Source organism: Rhinopithecus bieti, unplaced genomic scaffold, assembly GCF_001698545.2.
Source record: "Rhinopithecus bieti isolate Rb0 unplaced genomic scaffold, ASM169854v2 scaffold_18353, whole genome shotgun sequence".
Classification (NCBI taxonomy): Eukaryota; Metazoa; Chordata; class Mammalia; order Primates; family Cercopithecidae; genus Rhinopithecus; species Rhinopithecus bieti.
In genome coordinates this window covers 504,887-532,134 of record NW_016809465.1, presented here as the reverse complement: position 1 = coordinate 532,134, position 27,248 = coordinate 504,887, and the positions used below count along the sequence as shown (strand labels likewise).

The 27,248-nt window shown below is 38.7% G+C and overlaps 1 protein-coding gene across 2 annotated transcripts in view; it reads right to left on the bottom strand.

Annotated features, from left to right (window-relative positions):
• Positions 1–27,248, bottom strand: part of LOC108540413 (fibronectin type III domain-containing protein 3B-like) — a 127,493-nt gene that overhangs the window by 46,196 nt on the left and 54,049 nt on the right. For both annotated transcript variants that reach the window (XM_017889479.1, XM_017889480.1), the window contains exon 2: positions 2,124–2,262. In XM_017889479.1, coding sequence (XP_017744968.1) covers positions 2,124–2,234 — 111 coding nt within the window. In that variant the 5' untranslated portion in view covers positions 2,235–2,262. The remainder of the gene's footprint in view (positions 1–2,123; positions 2,263–27,248) is intronic.

Below are 27,248 nucleotides of genomic sequence, written 5' to 3'. Positions count from 1 at the left end.
TGGGCTCAAGAAAGGGATTCTCCTACTTCAGCCTCCTGAGTAGCTAGGATTACAGGCATGGACCACCTTGTCCAGTTTTGAAAATATGATTTTATTAACCAAAATTGTTAAGCAGCTTCTGCTTAGAGTTGAGGTAAGATATGCAGGGTAGGGAAATGTCATGTAGCCTGCTGGGCAAGCTAAATCACAGACATGTGGGAGAAATCATCAAAACATAAACATGGTGTACAATATGGACGGGTGGCCTCAGGTCTCTTGGCTACATAGGCAAATGGGAATGAGGTGACCACATCTGAGAGACCTAAGTTGTTTCCCAAGTTTACTCACATTTGACTAAATACCTTGTCTTTTTTTTCTTTGTATTAGTAATTCTTTTAATTGGGAGACCAAACACTGCATCTTGAAACCATCCACAACACTCTGTAACCTTCCCATGAACTAATGGAGCACAGTGAGCAGGAGAGCAGGCAGAGAATGACAGAGAGGCAGGCCAGCACTAACAAAGAAGGCTGGCAGCCAGGCAGCGTGATTGGATTTCACTCCAGGTGTAAGAAGGTGGCCTGAGGTAGGCTAATGACATCAGAAAGTTTTTATTTGGAAATAAACCTCAGGATCTATGTAGAGAATGCTTCCCGGTGGGGCAAAAAGTAAAGCAGAGAGACCAGTGAAAAGAGCTGTCCTACCCTACCCTAGTGAGATGATGGCGCAGGGTCCAGCAATGGTAGTGGAAATGAAGTGGATACGGCAGAGGATGGATTCAGCACACACTCCTGAGATAAAGTCAACAGGACATGCTAAAGACTGAAGAGGAAGATGAGAACACAGAGTGAAGACTATAAAGTAAGGAATCGGCGGTAAGGAAGGAGAGGAAGTGGAGAAATACTGCCAAAGAGGGAAAAGGGGACAGGAGGTAGCAACTGGAGGGGGATGTGGAATCAAGTGAGGAGGTTTTGTTTTACTGGGTGGGGAGAGGTAAGATACTATTGTACGTTGCTGGAAGTAATCCAGCAGAGGAAGAGATTGAGGAACCAGGAAGGGAGATGTTTGCATCAGTGGTGAGAAGGCATGAAATGCATTCAACTAACACACATTTACTGAGCACCTATTATACGATTTTTGTTCTTAAGAGGTTCACAGTGCAATGCAAGAGAAAATAATATAAATTATTAAGCAGCAAGGTCAGCTCCAACAAAGGTATATACAAAGAATTAATATACAATGATTGATAGAGTGTGAATACACTATATGATAGAGCAGGGGGCATGTACTGACACCAAATAAATGATTAACTTATTTGAATTATGAATATATTTTGGGTAAATATTTTCCAAGCACTTGCTCCCAATTCTACTTTTCACAAAATAAAAATTTGCTTTTATGCTTCTGAAGAAGGTACAAAGATAAAATATCTATTTAGTTATAAAACTGAGCAAGCCCAACTGTTGTAATAAAAATTTTTAATTAACATTAGAGGTAATAGTTCAATTCCTAATAATGTTTTAAAGTTTCACTTACTGATTAAATTGTTTCTCCCAAGTGCTACTGATTAAATTGTTTCCCCCAAGTACTGAGTTCACAAATAACTTCTTGAGTTCACAAATAACTCTCTATTCCACAATGTACAGTAACTAGTGACAAAGGAGATTTAGAGGAAAAAAAGTACCATGATTTTTATGAGCTACACATTTGGAAGGACTAATTCCAGGAGCAAGGGTGGGTTCACAGGGTCCTGCGCGTCTTGCTGAGATCACTTCTGTGTGAAGCCAAAACCTGATCCTCTGAGCATGCAGCTCTGACCAACCAAGCAAACTCGTCAAGCACAATATGGCATGAATAAACAGCCATTTTATTTCAAAGACCTGTACACTATCTGAAAATGACTCACTTCAGAAATCATCCACTTTTCAATGTTTCAAGAATACAAACTGAATGAGGGAAGATTTTGTTCTCTAAAATCACAATATTAAAAAAAAAAGATACAGTAATTCTACAACAAAAACACTTACCTCTAGAAATGCTAAGGTTTGAAATCACAAATCTTTGAATCCCAAAGTAAATCAAATACTGTGTTACTGTTTCCCACTTAGACAATTTGACTTAAATTCCCCTCTTCCTACACCAACCTGCTGAGCTGCATCTCCATTCACCAAGTGGGGCATCATGGCTACCTCTCCGTTCAGTAATGGTGGCAGTTCCAGAGGGATTTGGTCGGTCATCATCATTGTGACGTACATTCATGGAGAACTTCCCTCAGCTGGCTTCCTGCAAGAGAACCACCACTTTTAAAAAAGTACTCAGGACCACAAAAATCACCTGTAACATAACAAGTCAGCAATCTAAGTGCTCCATCATGAAACCTAAGTTATTCTAATCTGAGAGCCCTGTATTACTATGTCAGGCCCCAAAGAGGGGTAGAACAAAGGCAAAGAAATAGCCTCAACTAGGAGACAAAAGACCAGAATCTCTAAGTGGCCATGTGAACATAACTTGCCTGTATCTCAGATATATCCAGGGAAACTTGTGCAGTCAGGCTTAAAGGTAGATTCCATTGTTTCTATTCTGTTTATTCCATTTATTCTAATGAAATTCATACACATTTTCAAAATAACACAAAGCCTACTTTCATCCCATAATGGTATTTGCCACCGTCATTTAGCTTTGCAATACAATAGAAGGAAAATAACAGTAAATTCCTATTTACAATTATAACTTGTTCCTTAAGAAGTGTTTACATATTCTTCAATTACGGCTAAAATGTTTGGCAAAGATGGACAAAGGAGAAACGAACAAATAGAAATACACACAGACACTCTCACACAATTTTAAATGATCTGAGGAACAACTGCCATATAGCCCACTGTTAAATTTATCATTCATAATAGAGTCCCCAAAATTTCAAATTCAAGGACGTTTGGTCAATGAACCCTTTAATTCCTAATATTCAAATCAGACAAAATAATGGGGCAAATTTTAAACAATTGCCTCAAATATGTCTCAGGTAGATATGACAGAAATAAAATATTTATTCTCATTCTTAAATACCTCCACTCTAAATGTTAAATATATGTCTCCTCCTTCCATCCCACCCAAAAAAAAGCCCTCCCTTGGAAGTATCAAAAGATATATAAAAGCCACCCAAGAGATTATAAACTTTTTTATTTTAAATAGGCAAAATTTTACCTGTTTATTATACACCCATTTGGAGAAACTAATTGTTTTAAGCAACAAAAAAACGAAGTCTTATCCCAACCAGAAAAGCAAATTCTATAATAACAGGTCTTATAATTTGGTGTTAATAGTACCATCATGCTGTTTTATGAGGCAATTACTCAGTTCCTAAGCAAATAAAAGTACCAAGCCCAAAGTCTGATAGTTTATCCTCATGAAAGAAAACAGATTTTTTTACAATTAAAACTAAGATAGTCCCCGTTGACACTATCATGACTTAATTGTTTGAACTATGAATAGGTCAAATGATGGAGAAGAAATCTAATGTCTATTTCAATTTCATTCCTAATACACTTTATCTTACTAATAATGCATGAGAGAAAAATGGCTATTTTCTCAAATTGGTGACACTACACAGGCCTATCTTTTCTTTTTTTTTTAATGGAGTCTCACTATGTTGCCCAGGCTGGAGTGCAGTGGCATGATCTCAGTTCACTGCAACCTCCACCTCCCAGGTTCAAGCGATTCTCCTGCCTCAGCCTCCTAAGTAGCTGGGATTACAGGCGCGTGCCACTCTGCCCGGCTAATTTTCATATTTTTAGTAGAGACAGGGTTTTGCTGTGTTGGCCAGGCCAGTCTTGAACTCCTGACATGACCTCAGGTGATCCACCTGCCTCGGCCTCTCAAAGTGCTAAGTATGATGTCTTATTCAATGTTTCTTCAAAATGGCAGGTTGGATTAACAGGGCAGTAATTTACATTAAGGGGTCTGAGTATAGGCATCTAAAAGTGGAGAAGCACTTTCACCTCTTCTTCCCTCCTCCTTGGGCACTCGCTATTGAGGCTGTGGTGCAGACTGTGGCTCTGTGTCTCCTCTGCATCCCCTCTGCTACATTAGTGAGTGCCAAAGCCCTCTCCCGCTTGGCATAGTGCTGACATCTCACAGGTCAGTCTAACTAAGGATAGAAGCTCTTCTCTCTTATCCAACAAGGCAACAGGAGTAAACCCATTTCAGGGCCTCCCCCTAGGTCCTTTCAGCCTCCATGGGTCCTTCTATTAGGCCAGTGTACAGTAAATAATGATACAGGTTTAGAGAGTTGACATGGGAGGAGGGAGATCCTTAGGACCTGCTTTGGGCTGAAGCTCTTTATACTCCATGTGGTCCAACCCATCTAACCAAAGTTTTTAACGCTTGGATTTGCAGCTCATATCCAATTAATTGTGCTATTTCGTTCCTATTTCTCATTGTTTGTTGTGTGAGTCCTGTGGGGGAGTGGGGAGGTTGGACTGAGAAGACAGTTGTGATCTGGTACAAAATTTAGCCATTCCTGGTCTCCTGTCTCTAGTACCGAAGAATGTCTCAACACCAACAACACATCTAACACTAACGATTCTAACCTTCTGGTAGGCATTGTGTTAACTAATAGGACTGCTGTCAATGAGACATACCAATCCAAGCCCGCTAAACAGCACAGGTGTCAGTCCTAAGCAGGACATTAACTCCAGGTTCTGCAAGTGTGGGATAAGGTAGACGGATCCCGCAGACCCAGGCCTACAAAGGCCTTACAGAAGTAGGATAGAAGAGTATGGGGACTGACACAGATGTGCAAAACCATCTCTTTTCATAAGGGATTTTACCCTCAAAAGAAACCAAAGAAGTCCACTGGCACAAGGAGATCATTATATTTGCTTCTGAAAACTTCACAGGCAACTTTAGGTGAGATGCCTGAAAATTTTGCTCTACTACATGATGGACTTTCCACCCATACGGTGTTCAGTGGTTACTAGAAATGACCGGGAGGGGAGTGAAGGAAGGGGAAACAGGGAAGCTGTATGTACAAACACTCCTGAGAAAGATACAGTGGGAACATATAAACATGATACACTCCTAAGCTTCAACTCCACCCAACAGTCACACCGTTAATCATGGAGAAAACAGGAGAATAAAGTGAATAAAGGCCACTGTGAACCCCACCAGTCTCACTCAGCCATAACCAACGTTGCTGATCTTCTCCCTCAGCCACCAGCTTGCTAGAATCCAAGGCCTTCTTTGTAATCCCCAACAGTTTCACCAGATAAACCAGACTTTCCTGACAAGAATATAAGGTAACAGATTCAGTTAGATGGGGCCTATATGCAGCCAACGATGTTTAAATCCCCATTTCTATGCTCCATGCACACACAGAGAATACTTTTATTTGCCTAGAATGCAAGAGACATACAAAGAAATGAATTATTTCGAGGCAAGGAACTGCCCAACTACTTAAAAGGCAACTGCCTGCCAAGCTGTCCCTTAAAGTGATCATAGAATAGAAACAACTTAGTTCATGCTCCATAGAAAATAGACTAGAGACAAGGCAAGGAGGAAAAGTATAAAAGCATGAAAGCATAAAACTTAGGCTTCACAGCAGTATCTTTCTGGTTATTCCCCAGGCATGAAAAGGGAAACGTAGTGAGTGTTCCTAATAGAAAGTCACAGATTCAGGTTGTGAACTGGGGAAACCACACTGCAAAACCATCAACAGTTAAAGCAGGTTAGGTCGGGCCAGGAGGCCTGGGAAGGCTTGTCATGAGCAGTCATCACTCCATGGTGACAGCAACCCAAAAGTGAACCTCCTCAGTTTTAACCAGTCACTGAGACAAAACTACATGTGGACTTAACTCTCAATAGGGTGGCTCAACTCAGCTATGAGGAAACCTTGGGAATACCTACCTGACGAGAGCCGACAAAGCTTTTCAATGGAATTAAAAGAGGAAGCAATGGATGTGGAAGGCTTTCATCCATACAGTTAACTTTAAGAACCAAAGCTTACTCTATTTGTTTGTAATGATTCTGAATGGAAATTACACATGTTCTTCATTAAAGAGCAGGCTGGCCATAGCTTTTTTATTAGGGATTTCATGACAGTTTATAAGAATACTGTGTTCAGTCATAAAGCGATGTTACGGAAACATTTTGACCTTACATACACAGAGCTATTATCACCCCACCCCTACTTAAGTTTTTTGTTTCTTGTTTTGTTTTTATCGAGACAGAGTATCGCTCTGTTGCCCAGGATGGAGTGCAGTGGTGTGATCTCAGCTCACCACAAACTCCACCTCCTGGGTTCAAGCTATTCTCCTGCCTCAGACTCCCAAGTAGCTGGGACTACAAGCATGTGCCACCATGCCCAACTATTTTTTGTATTTTTAGTAGAGACAGGGTTTCACTGTGTTGGCCAGGCTGGTCTAGAACTCCTGACCTTGTGATCCACCCGCCTCAGCCTCCCAATAAGTTCTTATGCTTAATTGCAATGTTTCTTTCTTTCTCTTTTCTTCATTAACCACACTCCCTCCAGTCTCAGCGCCTTTTCCTAAATTTGCTGTCTTAAATTTTCTTTGGGCTGGGCAGCCAGATTGTCAGTTACATACACATACGGAGAGGAGGAGTCCCTGAATACAGTTTTGGAAGTTCCCTGTGTGCTTTGTGCAGGCTTCCTTTTCACCACCAGCTGATTGTCAGCTGTGAAGGTAGCTGAGCAGGCCAGATGTGTGATCTCTCAGTAACTGCACTATAACTCATTTTCATCTCAGTCAAAAAGGCTCAGTAGAAACCACCCTGACTAAACACTTATTTTCTTGGTCTGGGTTCCTTCTTCCCTAGACAGATGTGTATCTGAGCTGGCCAAATCTATCACAGGACTCAGGCATTTTGGTCAAGGCTATACCACATCCACACTGTCCCCCAACACACCACAGAGATGTGATAATGAATCCCTTCTTGAAATCAATGACCCTTTACAAATGAAGAAATGCACTGCAAAACTAGTAAGAAAAAAACAGAAACTAGATCATCTCTACTACAAGGCATTTATTTGTCGAATCCTATGGACTTCTCTTTCCCCTACACAGAGCACCGGGGTTTCTCTCCTATTCTTTATTTTGTTTGTACCCATACTTCCATTTCAAAGAATTTGGTAATAACCACAGGCCCTCACAACCTCTCCCCCTAACCACACATAACACTAAAACCACAAGTGCTTCACGCCCAGCTAGTTCTATTCTTTTGATTGACAGGGAAAGGCTGCCACGTGGGCACTTGAGATTAACTTCTAGCAAGACCCAGCATTTCCAACAACCCCTGAGCTCAAATGCAGGGTCTGGAGCAGGACACTCTGGAAACAGAATGAACAGATCCTCACTATTAGTAAGACATTTAATTCCACCCAATTATGTCCTCAAAGCTTTTAAAGAAACTTTACTTTAAAAGAATATTACAAAAGATCTTCAGTTTTTGCATTTCTCTAGGCAACTAGCTTATTCCTTTTTCTTCTTCTTTTGCTTCCTCTTTTCCAAGTTAAAAAAGATTTTCCATGGTACTTTGGTCCCAGCCTATAACTAAGAAACATACTGGCCAAATTCACGAAAAACAGCAATTCGCAGAAGAGAACTGCAGGCCCACCTGCAAAGGCCAAAGCAATTATATACTAGGAAGAATGTCTAACTTAAAACAAAGCCAAAGCCCTAATTACTGCTGGGAGAGTTTTTAACTCTGTGAAACTGGCCTTCAAATTAGTAACAAAAGGTCCTGGTCTTCACTCTGTGGGCCAATGACCGAAATTTCCTTACATTAATTCAAGATGTGAGTTAGCAGTACAGTAAGCAAATTAATTTCAAATGACAAGAGAAAAAGAAACATAACAGTACCAAAAGGAACGAAGTATACCCATCAGAACCAAACCCGCTGGGCCAGGCTGGATGAGAGGAGTTGATTCCCTGAGTTCAATTACAAGCCAGGCTGAGGCTCCCAGGCTCACTTCACCAGCACCCTAGTGAGGACTCCCACCAACTTTGACTATCCTGGAGCAGTGTTTAAAAAGTCAATGGAAAACTGGGCATGGTGGTGCATACCTGTAGTCCCAGCTACTCAGGAGGCTGAGGCAAGATGATGGCTTCAGCCCAGGTAGTTTGAGTCCAGCCCTGGGCAACATAGCAAGGCCTTGTCTTTTTTTTTTTTTTTTTTTTTTTTTTTTTGAGACGGAGTCTTGCTCGTCGCCTGGGCTGGAGTGCAGTGGCCAAACTCAGCTCACTGCAAGCTCTGCCTCCCGGGTTCACGCCATTCTCTCTGCCTCAGTCCGGAGTAGCTGGGACTCAGGCCCCGCCCACCTCGCCGGCTAGTTTTTTTTTTTTTTGTATTTTTTTTGTATTTTAGTAGAGACGAGGGTTATCCACCATTGCATTAACGACCAGCATCGCGTTCGTACTACAACTCGACGATCACGCACCGATCTCTCCGGCCTCGGGCACAGAACGATGCCTGGATATCAGGCTTGACACGCAGCTGCTCCTAGGACCAAGCGCCGTTGCGCGTCTTTAGAAGAAACAAAAAAATAAGACAAAAACAACGTGATAGGAGTTAAGTTAAAAAGGTTGATGGAGTAGTATAACAAGTAAGTAGAATGTATGTGTTCGGTTTTAACTTTTTACTTCCATACTCCAATTCAAAACCCATCAAACACAAGGACCCATAAAGCAACTTGAAAATAATATCAGAATGTATACCACTATAGTTAACTGTGATTCCATGTACTCCGTAAAGCTAGTGTCTTTTCCAATACACATTAACCAATCACCTTCACACACTTTAAACATAACACGTAATCATTTTGCTCTGCTACACGCTTGTTCTGTAGCCTGAAAAATATATTGTCACAGACACATTAGGTAAAATCAGCTCAATTCATGAAAATGTCCTTCTCTACTAAAAATACCCACTGACTTCTAATAGTAAGAATCTATGGTGGGTCAAGTTTCAGAAAATACAGCAGAGAAACATCCTGGCCATTTGTATAACAGTAATAATGGAATGGCCGGGCATGGTAATCCCAGCACTTTGGGAGGCCGAGGCAGGGGGACTGCTTGAGCTCAGAAGTTCAAGACCCACGTGTATAATATGGCATAACCCCGTCTGTATTTTGGTTTTTTTAAATAATAATGGGAAAAAATATTTCTGATTCAGCGGGGTGGGGGAAACCACATGAATACTCAAAATGCAATCTGACTTACTGAATCACAGAAAATACAACTTTGCTATATTGTGTTTGGAAAAAGAGGGGTTTGGGAGGTTACTAAGAAATTACTATACTCTATATAACTCTTGTAAAACAATAAAATAGCTAATGTTTTATGAATGATAAGACTAGTTTCTAAATGGCTTCCAATATAAAACCTAAACCTAATAAAAATTTATTAGGACAAACATTTGTGCAGCTGATTTACATTGGTTTGTGCCTTGACTGTACTAAAAAAAAAAATAAATAAACATCTAGAGAAGTTAAAATTTGATACAGAATCGTATACCACAGAAAAAAGAAAAGAAAAACTGCATTCATGAACCTCCCCCCATATGGGTGGCCTTTATGTATAAATGCCATCAGTCACAAGGACAGACAACTTCCTAAATGTGTACTTCCTAAGTTTTATTATTAGCAAAACTTAGAAAAAAGAGGGAGAGAGAGAGAGCAAAGCAAGACAGTCAGTTGCACACGTTCTTACAACTAATGGAATGTCAAAGTATCATTTACTATTTTATTTTCCTCATTAGAAAACCCTCTTTCCTTCCTGATCAATGCTGGCTTTGAAAGGTTGACTGAGGTTTCACGACATAGAAACTCTGAAAATAGTTGTCATTTCTAGCCTTTCAGCAAAACCAGAAACTGCTTTCTGATAATAACTATGGAAACACCAACAGCGTCAATAGAAAGAAAAAAATCTCATTAAAACAAAGTAGAACACTACGTGATCTTCTTTACCTCTGAAATTCTGGGGAATCTGCTCATTTATCAACACACACCGGACTGTTTTGACCACTTTCCTGCTACTGTGAGAATATGGCTTTTCCTTCTCTTCCCAGTAACACCACACCAGTGCCTTGGCATTGGCTCTGCCCATGTGGAATTAGCATGTGGTCATTATGAACCTGATGTGGGACACTGCCATCGGACAGGAGAAACCCAGAGGTGGTTTTAGTGCTTTTCCTTGAGCTAATCCCTCCTGTACACTTCAGGCAAACATTCCCCCTTGCTTTTTAAAAAATCAAATTAAGTAGCACAAAAAAAAGGATATGGAGAGGGACTAAGAACTGTTATTAGAATTTTTCACAGCCCCTCTGCTAAAAATAGCTTAAAATAAATAAATAAATAAATAACACTATAGTGGACAGGCCCCAGCACTGAGTATTGGAAAATATGAGTTCTAATCTGGGATTTGTCAATAAAATAATTAGCTCTGAACTTCAGCAATTAATTTCCTCTCTTATAAAATGACAATATTATAAATCTATAATATGCCCTTAAGGTTCCTTTCTGATCTTAAGGGAATATGTTTCCTCCCTTCAATACCAACAGCTTACCATGCATACCTAATACTGATTAAACTAAAGCTTAAAAAAAAGACACACACACAAAAAACTGCTAAAAACCTGTTTCCCTCATCTAAGTATAGCTTGAGCCTTCTGCATAAAAGGAAGAATCTAAGTAAAATGTTGAGAAAAGAATGTATTGAGCACACAGTGCCAATAATCACTGTGTTTTCATGCCAATAAAATCTAATTTTACAGCTGAGTTCTATACAGCTGTGCAAGAAAGACTCTTGCCATGGCTTGCCACTTGAAGGAAAGAAGGAGTGGTGATAATTGTTCATGCAGAAAAACCTCTTGAGACATGAGCAGTACCTGGAGGTATGTGCCCAGCTGGTTGGTTGAGGCACAAATAGTCTGGAATTTGCCTTCTTGTCTGATATGTGTTCATTAGCGAAGTAAAATCACAGTTGTCTGAAAAAGTTCTTAACCTTAAAACATTCTTGCGTTTTACATCCAATTATAAGCATAAAAGATTTAGTTGGGAGCATTTAAATCCACAGAGAAATCCTGTGAACCTGACTTTTTTAGATTAAAAACACCACCACTCCAGATTAAAATAAATACTAGGTTCAACCAACAAGCCAAAAGGAACCATCCGCTGTTCTCTTAAGTGCAAAAAGGGGATAGATGTCCCTAATGCATAGGCCCTGCCTTCAAGAATCCATAGATGCTTTTTAAACATTTTTGTCTTGGCATAATTTTAAATTTGGCAAAACAGAGTCATGTCTGAATTCAAATCTAATGTACGGGAAAGCAGTATCTTCTGGGGAGAAAATCCACATATATAAGGATTATGAGTAAAATTACATGTAATTTGAGGCTGCTTCCATAACCCCCTATTAATATAGAGGTTGCTTCCACAGCAGCCCAACATGCCCCAAATCTTTACAGAAACATAAAAACTAAATGGAAAAAAATTACATCACTATATATACACAATCTCTTGACCTCAGATCTACATCCTCACATAAATAACAGCTCAGTTTTGCAAATATTAACTAAAAGGGAAAGGGGGCTTATCTACAAAAAAGTTTACCAACCAAAGGTTCGTTTGCTTTGTTCGTTGTTTTTAAGTGGTATTTACATAAGCTTGCAGACGTAATTAACCATTTTTATTAGAACACTTGGATTCCAGGCACACTCATATCACAATGCATCTCACACCCAGACATCCCAATGATGACAGTCAAGTATCTACAAGGAAACATGAGAAAGCTATGAGCCCTTATTCTCACACATACCCAAGCTAACCTTGTCACATCATCCAAACATGGGAATAACTGAAAATATACATTTTCAGTGAAATTTGAAATTTTATGTATGTTTCTAATAGACAGTGAGAGAAAACTCTACAGAACTGTAGTCAGACAGTGAAAAACATCACTTCTAAAGGCCCTTGAGGAAGTCTAATTCTAATCTGCATGGGGAGGTGGAAAGAGACAGGAAGTCAGAATACATGCTCCTCCTCCCAAGTGCCAGAAGCTCACGCTTTACCCAGCCCTTGGGCACTACACCTGCCTGGCACCCCACAGCACTTCAACAGGTCCCCCTGCTTTTCAGGACTGTGGTTCATGTTTTCCTATATAAGCTCTCTGTGTCTTAGTTTCTTTATGCATAACATGAATGATATGGCTGCTTAAGCACATGACTTTCAGATAGCCCTTTAATAAGATCCAAAACGTATTCTATTATTCTATTTGTAGAGATGTGTTATGAATCAAATTCACATTTGTGCATAATTTGGGCACCTAAGAGACATGCATAACCCCCTTGAACAGAAGGGGAAAAAAATGTGTTGCAAGCACCAAACAACTGATTGCTTTCTGGAAAGATGTAGAGGAATAGTTCTGAAGCTGCTGTTTCAGCCTGCTGGGTGGGACAAAGGCACTGTTTGGGGCACCTGCACACTAATTCTTACCTAGCATCAAAACATCCTATGAAGTAGTTGGTATTGTCCATTTACAAATATAATAACTAAGGCTAACAAAGAGACTCAGAAAGTGAAAATAAAAAGTCCATGCTCTTAGTGAGCTAACTGTAACATCTAAGAATCTGACAACAAAACCCAAGTAGAAGAGCTGGTTAAAATTTATATATAGGTTAGTGAGTTTTAAAGACTAGATAAAACAAGCACATGGTACAAAACAGAAAAGGTATCAAAAGATAACTTTCAAAGACAACCCACGAGAGCACATCTCCCTCCTAAGGAGTGCTTGGTTCCCCTCCACAAAGGCTACAATTGAGTTTTTGGTGCTTCCTTACCAAAATACAGACTTAATAATTTTTAGAGCACATTTTAAAGTAGCTTAAGGAAGATTAAGCAAATCAATTATACTACCATTTAGCCTAGATGGTTTAAAATTAGAGGAGAAAAAAAAAAAACTAGCAGAAACCAAATTATAAATTGCTAAAGTTATGTCTTCCATGGTGATTTTAATGAAATGTGCCGTGATTAAACACAAAAGCAAAATTATTTCCAAAGAAGGGCAGAAGTTATTGATGAGGAGACTGCTGGAGTAGTATCTTTGGTACAAAAGGTTTCAAGAGTCTATTAGTTCTAAGTAACTACTGTAAAATAAGTGTAAAGCAGGTTGAAGGTTTCTCCCTTTAATAATAACAATATTCCAAACGAAGGACTTAGCTGAAAAGTACCTTATAAAATGACATCAAACAAAAGAACTTGAAAAAAGGTAATCAACCATTGTGTTAACCAGATATTTACTGTGTACCCACTTTGTGGTGGCACTGTACTAGATAGAATTCTAGAGTTCTAGAAATAAAGGCATAAGGTTAAACAGCATTACAATGAAATGTTATACTCGATTAACTAAAAACGAATCTGCATTGGACATTTCTGACGAAATACCACGCAAAGTCAACAGACCTCCATGCTCTACGAAACCTTTCATCTGAGATAAGCCCCAATGTCTAAATTTGGTTTCCCAGCTGTGGCCTCTTTTCTAGACTTTGAAATCTGACAGGTGTTACAGAAGGTGAATTTGTCTTCAAAACATACCCCATGCCTTAACCTTCATTTCTGATCAGCCAGGAGAATACTAAAATTTTTTCTTTAATCATCTCGTATAGAATTCAATCATGTTTATTTTACACACTCAGTTTTGTTTAATTGAATAGATGTTATAAAACATTCATTATAAGGAAAAGAACCTGTACCATTAAACATCACTGACAGTTCCTATTTATACTTAAATATATATTTCAAGGATTTCTGACATAAGTCATTGTAGATATTGGTTCAAATATTTTTTTCAAAAAATTATCTGATTCTCACTCCTGCATGGTTGGGGGGATGGAAATCAACGAGAACACTGTCTGATACACTGAAAATCAGTTTAGAACTGTTTTGTATTTCCTAAAGGCAAGTTATTTCTTGAGAAATATTACATTTAATGACATTCTCATAAGCAGTTTTGTTTTTCACTTAATGTGACTGAACATAAAGCAAATACCAGGTGTTATTTAGAGCTCAGAAGAGACGGAAACATTTCATGTTTCACATGAAATGACAACAGTTAACAAAGAAACAAATTAGCAGGTGCAAAGACACACCGTGTAAGGGAGTACCTATTTACTATTTCAGATTAGCTCATTATGATAAAATTTTAATATAAAATATGTATACAATCACATTACTAATTCAGATAAACGTTTTGAAAACATAAAAATGCAAAATTCTCTAGAGAAAATATTTTCTTTCGACAGATGTCGCACACCAGAGAATTAAGGAGATTTGTTTCAATTAATAGATAAGAATGATAATTGGTATATATATGGCTTATACACAAATAGGTGAATTTTAGTGTTTGAAGGCATGGTGCTTTGCCTATGTTCCAAACACTGCCTGTGAACAATGACATTAATTTATACTAATACAATTTGTTAAGAAAAAGTAGGCAGCTACACCCATTTATTTAAGAAATACCTATTTAGGTTTTCCTCTGTGCAAGACACTCTTTTGTGCTGAAGTTATGCAAATTCTAAATTAAGGAATTCATTAATGGGTTTTTTAATTTTCCAGAAAATCTTTTAAATTTCAGCTTTGGTACAAAAGGCATGTTCTCCAATTCAATTTTAGTACTCCTTATATGATGAACACAAAAGACACACACAAAATATTTTTCAGGTAATGTCACCTGTAAACTCAAAGAAGCAGGAGAATGAAAAACGCAAGTAACATTTTAGGATTATTAATGGCTTTGATGTCATGAACCCCAAGAGGGTCTTAAGAGTATCCAAGGGTCCCCCAGACGACATTTTGAGAGTTGCTGCTCCACACAAACAAGTTATATGTAAAAACGTAAAAAAACAGATTGCTGTCCCTCCTTTACACTTTCTATTATACAACTACAGTTCACCTGACAGGGTCTGAAGAAAGAACCAATTAATCCAAATTAAGAGGTATTCTAATTCTATCACAGATGTCTCTCTCCAGGACTTTATGCCACACTCATTACAGAACATTTGTGAGGCAAATTCATTTGGTAAACCATGAGAGCAGAAAAGCAGGCTGGAGGGCTAAGAAAACTGATGTTGGGGGCCAGGTACTTCCTGCTGGGGCTGTTAGCAGAGTATAGTGGAGGTGGGGACTTGAATCCAGGCCTGTTAGATGGGGATTCCCGTCCAATCTTTCCTGTAATCAGACTCATGCCCTAGATACAAAGCAAACGATCAAACACTAAGGAAGTAACGACAAATAATATTGTATTGCCATTCTCAAGGAAGAATCTTTTCTGCTCTGATCTCTAGACCTTTCATTTACTGCTCAATGAGCCCATTTTAAGTCCCGCCATGATTTGATCTAGTATTTTCTAGGGTCATTCATTTATTTATGCCTTTCATCAAAGAACCCAAACGTAGTCTTCCGAGGCATAAAGAGAACTTTTAAAATGAGAACCTCAAGTTTCAAATACAGACAAAGGAATTAGTAGGACATTGAAATTCATTTCCTAGAGCAACAAATTACCAAAATCAAAATATGCCACAGCTAATTGATTTGCATTCAGCAAACAGTTAGATGAGAGACTTCCCTTTCATTTTTAAAAATAGATTTAACAAGCATCTTAATTTTCCACTGGCCGCTATAAATAAATGGAACTCCAAAATATCTTTTTTTTGCAAAGGCGTTTGCTCTAGCCAGTCACTGTTAGCCTGACCCTGAGTGGAATGTGTATTTACATTGCCGAGAGGCAGCATTGTGTGCTGGTGGGAAACCACTTCTCACAAACCTCCCATTCAACCGAGGACTCCACAATAGGTACTCACACAGGAAGCACGCCTTGCAAAGAGCACCTCTGCCATTCCAGAAAGAATTTTCCAAGGCAGTAAGGACGGTGGACCACTATAAATGCCACGTTCACAGGCCCTAACTGCCTACACTTCAGGGTCAACAAAGCCAGTGTTGTTCACAACCATTCCCCCGAGTTCTTCCAAGGTGAAAGGGAAACTCAACAATTCCATTTCATTTTTCTAGATCTCCCAGGGTATTGCTTTGTTTTCTTAAAAAAAAAAATACTAAGCTGTAATTGTTTTCTCAAATATTCTGGAAAGTACTCCCAAGAATCTACTGTTTTTTTCAAAGCCAACTGAAAGGTGTTAATATTTAATGTGCAATTTTTAAAAAATCAAAACCTCAAATATTACTTCATGATTCCACTGATTCCTTAAATACCAGTTCCTTAAATACTGATTCCTTAAATACCTTAAATACCGACCACTGTGTTTAACTGCAAAGCCAAAAAATTATTATGTTAACTCCTCAACTAGAAAAGCATGTACTGTCAGTAGTATCACGTTAACAATGACTTCTGTACAGGTACATGCAGGAAATCAAGACAATGGTGACTGCTTACACATGCCATCAAATCAACTGGTGAATGAAAAATGAAATTAATAAATAGATTTTGGCAATTCAATACTAAACTACTAGCCTCAGTTTGACTTTTTCCTCCATACTTGAGTATGTAAGGAAGTACAACCTGGTTCTTTAAAAAAATGTGTTAATTGAATTCTCAATAACCCAACTTCCCAACCTGGACAAGAAAGGAGGCAGCTGCTACCAACACGTGATTATCGTTCCGAAGCCACGTGTAATCATTTGAATGAATATTGGGCAAAGCGGCAACTGCTTCTGGCCTTATTTTTCTCATTTCCGTTAAAAAAAGGAAAAAAAAAAAAAAAAATTTCCTGCCAGCTCTAGCTCTAGCTCAAAGGATCATTTCTCAAATTAAAGGACTGAATTCCATGACCAATGCTCCTGCCAGTTCTACTACTCTATCAATTTGGGCATAATAATACAGAATATCACGAGTAATACATACATCTCAAGGGTTTATTGGAAGTCTACTTAAGGCAGCTGCTGTAAAATAAAAGATATGTGTATCCATGCCCATCATAAATAATACCATTTACTAGTGTCAGGAAGTCGCTTTTACAACACAGAAAAAGTAAACCAGACTATGAGGAAATGTTCACAATACAATGCTTAGTGCAAGTTACACAGTCAGATTGTGTATGTACACAGAATTTTTTAAAAGACTGAAATGAAATAGAACCAAAATGTTAATGCTTAACCTATGTATAACATTATAACAAATAAGTTACATTTTTCTTTTGAACTTGGGACATTTTTAAAAATATTCTACAATGAGCATCTGTAATTTTATAACGATACAAGTTAACGTTTTTTAAAAACCATGTAATTCTATTTACTTTTGCACCATGTGATTGTTTAAACTTTTGTGAGGAAATACTTTCAAACCACCACATACAAAAAGACCTAAAGAAGACAGGTTTTACCCAAGTCTCACAGAACTAATCATCACCATTCAACTCTGGCTGTGGGACACAACAATGGAAGAACATCTGTGGTTAAGTAATAGATTTGGTAACATTTACAAAACCAGCCCTAAGGTCATGCTTGCTGAGTAATCCCAAGATTAGGCATGCTCACTAGGACCAACCCAAACAGCTAAAAAAGAGGGGGTAGGGGAAGCAGGTTCCACAGCCTTACTTTTTTTAGATAACAAGTGCTCCATAAAATCCTCTTCCAACTGCCAAAATAAATCAAACTTTCTGGGTGGAGAACTCTCTGTCAATCCAATGGGAATCAGCAAAGATAAACCTAATAATAGAATCTGTTACATACTTACTTAGCTCTACTAACTATGCTAGTCTCTAACTAGCACAAAAGACTTCAAAAGCTCTTGCTTGAAAAGTACAGGGTGGGGCCAGAGATTTCCCTAGGAGCTGGCAAGCCTCATTCTTTAACAGTGGAAAAGTAACTACCCACTCTTATCTTTATGAGTTCTTTCCAGCCCACCCGCCCTCATCCCATACGTTTTAAAAATATTTGGCCCGTATTTTCTTTCCCACATTCCTATGCATTATAGTGTATAATACATGTTCACTCTAGAAATCTGAAAATACAGAAAAGCAAGAAGAAAGTTTAATTGTTCATAATCTCACTACTCAAAAATAGCCAGTGTTAAAATGATGATATATTTCCTCTCAATCTTGCTTTTCTATTTGAAATTTACAGTTAGAGAGCTACAGATTATAATCAATCTGCCTATTTTTTATTTTTGATACATAACAATAATACTCATTACTTTAAAAAATAAGCAAGTTGGGGCCGGGCGCGGTGGCTCAAGCCTGTAATCCCAGCACTTTGGGAGGCCGAGACGGGTGGATCACGAGGTCAGGAGATCGAGACCATCTTGGCTAACATGGTGAGACCCCGTCTCTACTAAAAAATACAAAAAACTAGCCGGGCGAGGTGGCGGGTGCCTGTAGTCCCAGCTACTCGGGAGGCTGAGGCAGGAGAATGGCGTAAAACCCGGGAGGCGGAGCTTGCAGTGAGCTGAGATCCGGCCACTGCACTCCAGCCCGGGCGACAGAGCGAGACTCCGTCTCAAAAAAAAAAAAAAAAAAAAAAAAAAAAAAAATAAGCAAGTTGGTTCCTAAATCACATTTTACTTCAGAGAAGGTGACAGAATTCTCCTCTGAGGTCCTGGACTCTGGCAGAAAGATGGGAATAAACCAGAAAAACAGATGATACAACAGGTATGTCCACTGGGCACTCAGAAGCACAATTTCTTTTTATATGATATTAGGTTACAATGACAAAATGCTTTTAGATTGTGTGCACATATTTTAAACAGAATTATTTAAATCCATTATGAAGTCTAAAAATGCAATTCCTTATTTCTACGTTTACATGTACGCAAGTTTCTGAAAGTTAAAGGGTGTATTCTCTATCTTCTGAGAGCTACAGGTTTTTTTTTTTTTTTTTTTTGGGACGGAGTCTCGCTCTGTCACCCAGGCTGGAGTGCAGTGGCCGGATCTCAGCTCACTGCAAGCTCCGCCTCCCGGGTTCATGCCATTCTCCTGCCTCAGCCTCCCGAGTAGCTGGGACTACAGGCGCCCGCCACCTCGCCCGGCTAGTTTTTTGTACTTTTAGTAGAGACGGGGTTTCACCGTGTTAGCCAGGATGGTCTCGATCTCCTGACCTTGTGATCCGCCCGCCTCGGCCTCCCAAAGTGCTGGGATTACAGGCTTGAGCCACCGCGCCCGGCCAGGATGTTTTATGTTAACTGTCTGTAGCACCTATTTCACAACCATAAACCTATCCCAACCAATGAGCAGAATGAATGTATGTACCAGCAACCAAGTTCAATGGCACTTTGCCCCAGAATACTTAACCCTGAGCATCTAGGTTGTATTGTTACCAGTAAAATTAACAGAGAACCAGACTGGCAAGATGTGGCTTAAGATATTTTAGAACAATGTATGAAAACATACATCACAGTCTGAAATAGTGAAAAGTTGGAAGCTATTTTATCCATACAATGCAAGACTCTGCAGCCAACTGTAAATGCTGTAGAAATCAATCTGCTAACATAGGAAGGTGCTCACAACACACTGTTTGTAGGGGGAAATAACAGGTTAACAAGGAAGTGTACACTGTGATACTCTGCAAAACTAGGTATATGTTGTGTTTTTTTTTTTCCACAGAGTCTAGAAGAACATACACCAAAGTGTTCATAGTGATTTTGAATAAAGTAGGTAGAAAGAAGAATCTTTTCATTTATCAATGCTCCAAGATTTTTTTAATGATGCTTGTATTAGGAGAGGGGAAAAATAGTATACAGAACAAAGAGCATCTTAAGGGCAACCTGATCACATCTGTGTCAAATAATCTAACGGAAAAATGTGAAACAGATCATGCATATCTAGTCAAGGGTAATCCTATTAAACAAAACCCCTCTCTGTGAGTACCTGATATGGGTCACTGGCTATGACAATCTCTCTTCTAAAGCTGTGCTATAGCTCTCAGAAAAAGTGTAAGCTGTTCTAGGCCCTTCACTCTAGGCCTAGCGGCACCAATGGGCAGTGGTGGTGGGGACTGTCAATCTCCTAGAAGCTATTTTCAGTTTCAGAATATATCACAGAATTCCAAGTCTGAAAAAGAACTTCGAGAAGTTCAGCTCTAACTCAGGCTTGTACTGTATCTATCCCTAGTAGATCAGAGGCTTCAAAATATCAAAACTTGGCATTTTTTTTATTACACTGTATCCTTCAGCTAATTATCCCAGGATTTCCTCTCTCAAACAGTTGGTAAAAATACATTTATTTGGAACAACAGGATGATAGGAATAGATAAGGTGGGAATTAGACAGAACTGTGTCTGAGTCGATGAAAAACAAAAATTGCTGAGTATTTTAAAATCACCAGTACTGAAGAGAATATTCCTTTGATAAAGTCTGTTACCTCTGACCCTTCCTTTCCATCATCACCACCAGCAGCAGCACCCTAGTTCAGGAATAGTCAAGTCACTTCTAGATTCTGAAAAAGTACAGGACCCATTTACCCTGCCTACTGTCCCTGTCATCTCCCTTCTGTCCACTCTACCCTGCACATGCAGACCATGTAATTTAGTTCTGGAACCTCACTTTCACTAAGCCACTACACACTCGCTCACAGACCAGTGATTCTTCAAGCAGAAGCACCCATAAGAGATAGGGAACGGAGGACTTAGCATTATAGGGGAGTCATTCTACAACACTAACCATTCAGGTTAGAGTTTCTCCAGATACGTGCAGGAACTATCAGCAACAGAATCAAGTGAGGTGCTTGTTTAAAAACACAGATTCCTCACAAATATTCACAGCAGCATTACTCAAATAGCTCAAAAAGGAGAAACCATCCAACAGAAGAATGGACACACAAAAATGTACCCATTTTATGGATGCATAGAATGGATACATTCCTTAAAAAGGAATAAAATACTGATACATACTACAACATAGATGAGCCCTGAAAATATTATGCAAAGTGGAAAAGGCCAGTTAGAGAAGGCCACATAATGTACGATTCCCTTTATATGAAACGTCCAGAATAGGCAAATGTTTAGAGACAGAAAGTAGACTGGTGGTTGCTTGGGGCTGGAGTTGACGGTGGGAAGCCACTGCCAATGGCTATCAGGTTTCTTTTAGAAGGGACAAAAATGTTCTAGAAGTTGCTAGTGGTGGTGGTTGCACAATGCCGATGTTCTAGAATTTGCTAGTGGTGGTGGTTGCACAACACCATGAATATGCTAAAAACATTAAATTTTACACCTTAAATGCATGAGCTGTATGACATGTGAAATATCTCTCAATAAAGCTGTTTAAAAATCCAGATCCCTCAATTCTCACTTAGATCTACTAAACCAGAATCTCTGAAGGGAGGCCTAGATATCCTCCCTTTGAACAGAAAGAGCAGGTGATGTGCCATTTCACTAAGTTCTCCAGAAGATTCCTGGGTACACTGCCTTTGATCTTTTCTGAACCTTAAAGGCTATATCAGTGTATTTCCATCCAGGTGCAGTGGCTCACGCCTGTAATCACAGCACTTTGGGAGGCTGAAGAGGGAGGACAGCCTGAGACCTGGAATTCGAGACCAGCCTGGGCAACACAGCAAGAGACCCTCTCTCTAAAATATTTAAAAATTAGCTAGGTGTGGTGGGGATACTGAGGTGAGAGGATCATTTGAGCCCAGGAGTTCAAGGATGTAGTAAGCTATGATTATGCCACTGCACTTCACTCTGGGCAACAGAGCAACAATCCTGTCTCAAAAAAAGATTCTGGCCAGGCATGGTGGCCCATGCCTGTAATCCCAGCACTTTGTGAGGCCAAGGTGGGAGGATCACTTGAGCCCAGTAGATCGAGACCAGCCTGGACAACATAGAAAGGCGCCATCTCTACAAAAAATAAAAGAGCAGTCAGGTGTGGTGGTGCACACCTGTAGTCTCAGCTACTCAGGAGGCTGAGGTGGGAGAATCACTTGAGCCCAGGAGACAGAGGTTGCAGTGAGCCATTATCATGCCACTGCACTCCAGCCTGGGCAATAGAGTGAGACACTGTATAAACAAAACAAAACAAAAAAATCTAATGTATTTCCTACTCTGCCCTACACAACCCTCCCACGTGACCAGTGTCCTGATGCTGGGGAGCACAGAGACCGCTGCTGAGCTTTTGCTCTTGCTACTCTCTCCTCTTTTCCAGAACACCCACAGTTCTGTCTAGGTCTTGCTACTTAAAGCTACATCAAGATTACTATGGTTCACAATAACCTCTACAGAGAACCCTTGGGGTCTTCCTATCCTCACGCATGAAAGGAAGATGATGGACTGGGTAACGACTAGACTTTCTCCCTTACCTGAAATTATGAGCCTCTCTGAGAGAGACTCAAGAAAGACTCCAGGCAAACAGCCTTTCCTCCATTCAGTCCACATTTTATATCCATATAATAATGTGTATTGAGCAATTTTCTCCCCCACTTAATGTGTGGGGAAGCTAAATAACTTAAAGAAGAATCTTTTTGTTAAGGCTCAGAAAATGTATACCTAACACAAGGTCGAGTCCAGCATATGACAGGGCCTCAGGCATTTGATGCATTCCTTAACCGATCCTCAAAAAGTCAATCCTTTAGCTTGAATCTCTTCCTGGATCTCCAGGTTTGCTGAGGTGTCCATACAGAGCTTTTGCATGGAGAGACCTGGCATTCTGTGCTGCTCTCTTTGACATAGGAGGTTTGCTTTCTTCTACTCCAAGGTGATACTATCAACCACTATCTTAAACACTTGAAATGTGCATTGTTTTCTCTATCTGTAATGATGGCTTTATGACAGCATTTGAGAGAAACTTAAGGTTAGAGGCCCCATGCATGGTCATGAAATGAACACAGATAACTGACTCATAATCAAATTTACAACCTTATTTGAGGCAATCTAAAGCCATCCGTTATAGCACTCCCCTACCCCCTCACCTCCCTAACACGCACACACACACACACAACCCCCAGTAAAAAGTCAGGGCACTGTAATATTACTAGAAGCTACACAACTTTGACCATTTCTCTTTAGTGACTACTCATCAAGATGACTAAATACAAATTCCATATGAAAATGTATGTTAAGAGGTACTTCCTACAAATAAAAGCCACTTTTGAAGATAATTTTTGCAGCATACTTAACAGATGTATTCTGTTAAAAGAATCTGTATTCTTATATGTTTAGCAACTGTAGTGACAAAGTTACTTCATAAAGCTAAAATTAAGATGCTCCAAAGCAAACACACACAAACATGCATGCATACACACATACACACACATACACACACACAGTATATACACACACACTTTTCAGAACACTAGGATACTATAAAGTGCTTGATACTACAATGCTCGTCCATAAATCTACTTTTAAAATTCTGACTTCTATAATTTCTAATCATATTTTTTCATATATCTGCAAATTAAGAGAAAATACCTACCTTTTCTTCCCCATGTACTGCCTCTTTTCACATTTTAAAATTATATAGATAGGGCAAAACCTTGGTAATTTAAAGTAATTGGAGAAAAAAGGCCCCTCTAAATGTATGAAAAGAAGCATTTGCAAAAAGAAATTTAAATACAGCTAAAACTTCAACAGCACTGCCAGGTGGAAATCCTCCCTGCTGTGTTTTACAGATAAGACATACTTATATCTATAACAATTACCCCTTAAAAAATATTTTCCCAAGTACTTCAGAATAGTTTTATTATATTCTACTCCTTCTCTCCACCACTTCCCCAAGCCCATCCTTGTTTTACTTATTTCCCAAACTCTTCATAGGCAATGAAGAAATTACTGGGATGAAAAGTAGTTATATAAGTTCAGTATTCCTCACTTGAAATGCTTGGGACCCTAGGTGTTTCAGATTTCAGATCGGAATTTTAGATTTTGGAATATCTGCATATACATAATACGAGGTATCATATACAGATATCTTGGGGATGGGACCCAAGTCTAAACATGAAATTTCTGTTTCACATACACCCTTATACACATAACCTGAAGATAATTTTATACAATATTTTAAATAATATTGTACATGAAACAAAGTTTTGGCTGCAACCAGTCACATGAGGTTGGGTGTGGAATCTTCCATTGTGGCATCCTGTCGTCAAAATGTTTCAGATTTTGGAGCATTTTGGATTTTCAAATTGCGGATGCTCAATCTGTATTATCTTCAGCACCCAGATCACACAAGGTAAAGAATAATTTAGTTTTGTGAGCTGGATCTGAAGTACTAGAAAAAAACTGAAAGGGTGTCATTTCAGTTCATTTTCACAACCCTATCCCACTCCATGAGCAAGTAAAGTGATAAAGAATACTGCTCTGGAGAGGCAGGAAACTTGGATTATCCTGTTCCCACCAAGAACTATTTCCGTGTTCCTAAGCACAAGTCCTTCTCCAGTTCCCTACCTTTCTTTTTTTGTTTGTTTGTTTTGTTTTGTTTTATGTCACAGCCCTAGGTTTCTTCTCATATGCCCACTCCAGTTGACTTTGGTGCCTGCCTCAAGTGCAGAGTTGAGAAAGATTCACTGCCCTCACTCAGTGATAATTAGAGATGGCTGTCAAGGTCATGGGATTAAGGAGATGGGAGATGCACGTCACATATTTGCCATCCACTGGTTAGAAAAAAGCACCGAGGACCCACCTGCTCAAGTTTTCTGAGGAACAACAGTAACAGAAGAGAGGAGGCACATCTGAAGTTAGAGAAGTTGAAGAGACAAAGTCTCTGGCTTCCACTTCTAATTCACTCAACATTTCAGAGATAATATTAATATCTGGAAATTCAGAATTGACTAATTTTAAAAATTTTAAAGCAATATCTAACAAGATATTAGGATTAAGCACAACTGTTCAACTCATATAACAGCCATCACAACTGACAGATATCACACCCAAAACACTGATACAAATGAATTATCTGTGTGGAAATCATATGTCATTAACTTCATAAAAAGTTGAGATGGCCGACCTGAGAATTCATTCCCTCAGTTGTTCAGACATTTACTTGGTATCTTATGCAGCTGGCACTGTGCAGACCCTGGATATACAGTTTTCCACTTATGGCTGACTTTGTAATTGAGCTATTCAACAGATTTTTAAATAATGAATCGACACTGAGATTTTCAAACCTCCATGTCCTTGATCTTCACAAGACAGCCTTATTAGAATCTTGATTGTTTTAATGTTCTAAGAGGCTTCTGTCAGAGATATTAAGATAGTGCTATGACTGAAATTATATTAATGGCAAAAACCACAATTACTTTTGTACCCACCCAGTAATTTAAAATCTTCATACTGCTGAGGACTTAATACACCCTACATTCGATTTGTGCATGGTATGTGTGGTGCCGTCCCCTACCTTTGATCAACTGAGGACTCAGTACTGATCTTCCCAGGGAAATCCTCCAAACCTCTGCGGACAGCTGTGCCACATTGCATCCTGTTTCCAACATTCACTAAGGAAATTTCCTCACCCCTAATGAATTCTTACTGTTTTTTCTAGGGTTTAAGAAAATCCTATGGTAAAATATCTTGCCCCTAGTTTTATATTGTACTCCTATAACACACATTTTACAAGATGTTTTCCTACATTCTTGATTCAAATATTTAATTCGGAAACAAGAATTAGTAAAGTAATAATAATAACAATTTGTGCTGAACTAATTTTTACTTTTACTTTGCAATTTAAATAATTTTACTTTGCAAATTAAATAATTAACAATTTGTGCTGAACTAAATTTTACGTTGTCCTGTGGGTATTAGTTGCTCACTATGAATTTTGAGAGCTCACAGGACATTGAAAATCCCATTTATCCAAAACTAATTCTGTGAAATTCAATACCATGACAAGTCAGTGCTCTTGTCAATGCCTTTGTTGTCTCATAGAAAGCTAACTTATCACTTAAAACACAACCCTGAATATTATTTGGCTATTCTTTGTAAATTTTAAAGTCTGACAGTTGGATAAATGACTAAAACTATACTATTTTTATAGCTTTTGTACAAGCTAATCATTTTAAGCATCACACATTCCACAGGAGAGTACCATCAACACAAATAATCATACAATCATAACGGCTACCTTTTGTAGAATTTATTTAAAATGTAGTTTTTAAATGATCAATTGCAGTTTTTTTTTTTTTTTAGATTTCACTACATAAAATTTATCTTTTTATTTATAAAAAAGTATAACACTGGCACCTACTTTTAAATCAATTAATTTATGAAACCATTCTCTTTTGTAGGATGTGTATTGTCACTGAAATATACATCCTACAAAATACAGTTTAAAAAATGTAATAGCTATGTACAAAACATTTCAAACATTTATATTCAGCAGATCAACTCCATTTCAAAATATAATTACGAAGGTACAGATTTTTGTGATTTGATGTATGGATATTACATTTAATTTAAAACACATTTTACAAGGGATTCATTCTAGCACTAGAGACAGTGACTGAAACGCACATGATACTGAGGAAAGATGACCGCGGTGGCCATCTGGAGATCTGGGTTTCAGTTCTGTTACGTATGCTAGCTGCATGGGTTAGGTTTCTCAGTCTACATTTATTTGCAACATAAAAAGGTTGCACTAGACTACCTGCAAATTCCCTTCTAATATGAAATTCTGTGGTACCAGTACAGCAGTTTTGCTAATTTGGGATTAAAGTCATAAATAAAGGCCTACTTGGAAGAAATTTTCCCTAGAAAGTACCTTGTTTAGCCACATAACTTTACAGAAAAATTACAATAGCTGTACAACACTCATTTAGGTCACACCTTGAATGATAAGCATTTTTAGGCTGTCAGCTTTTCCAGGAACAAGATGTGGCAAGCAATTTCCTGGTTCTAAGCATACTACTCACTCTGAAAAAACCGAATGGCTGAGGTGATGAATGATAAAAGCTTCAAGATCCATGAACCAAAGTGGTAATATACTACATTCTCATTTCTTGCTAATGTGGACTATATTCTCTTGCAGATTTCTAATTATTTAGAGACCTCCAGTTACTTGGAGATCTAGAGCTAGGGCTCTCAAATTCTCTATCAGCCTTCAAGTGCTACAGAAAGATCACAAATGGAGAACCATTTAATTCTTATAGCCCCTGGCAAATACCAAAGATTCTAAATCATATTTTTACATCAGCATTAATTTTTTCCCCAGTGAGGGTTTGATTTCATTTCCAGCATGTTACAACCTATACAAGTTTTAAAAATGCAACATCAGGATTTAAAATTTGCAATGAAATTTGAAAAAAAAAAATGCTTTTTAATCAGCAGC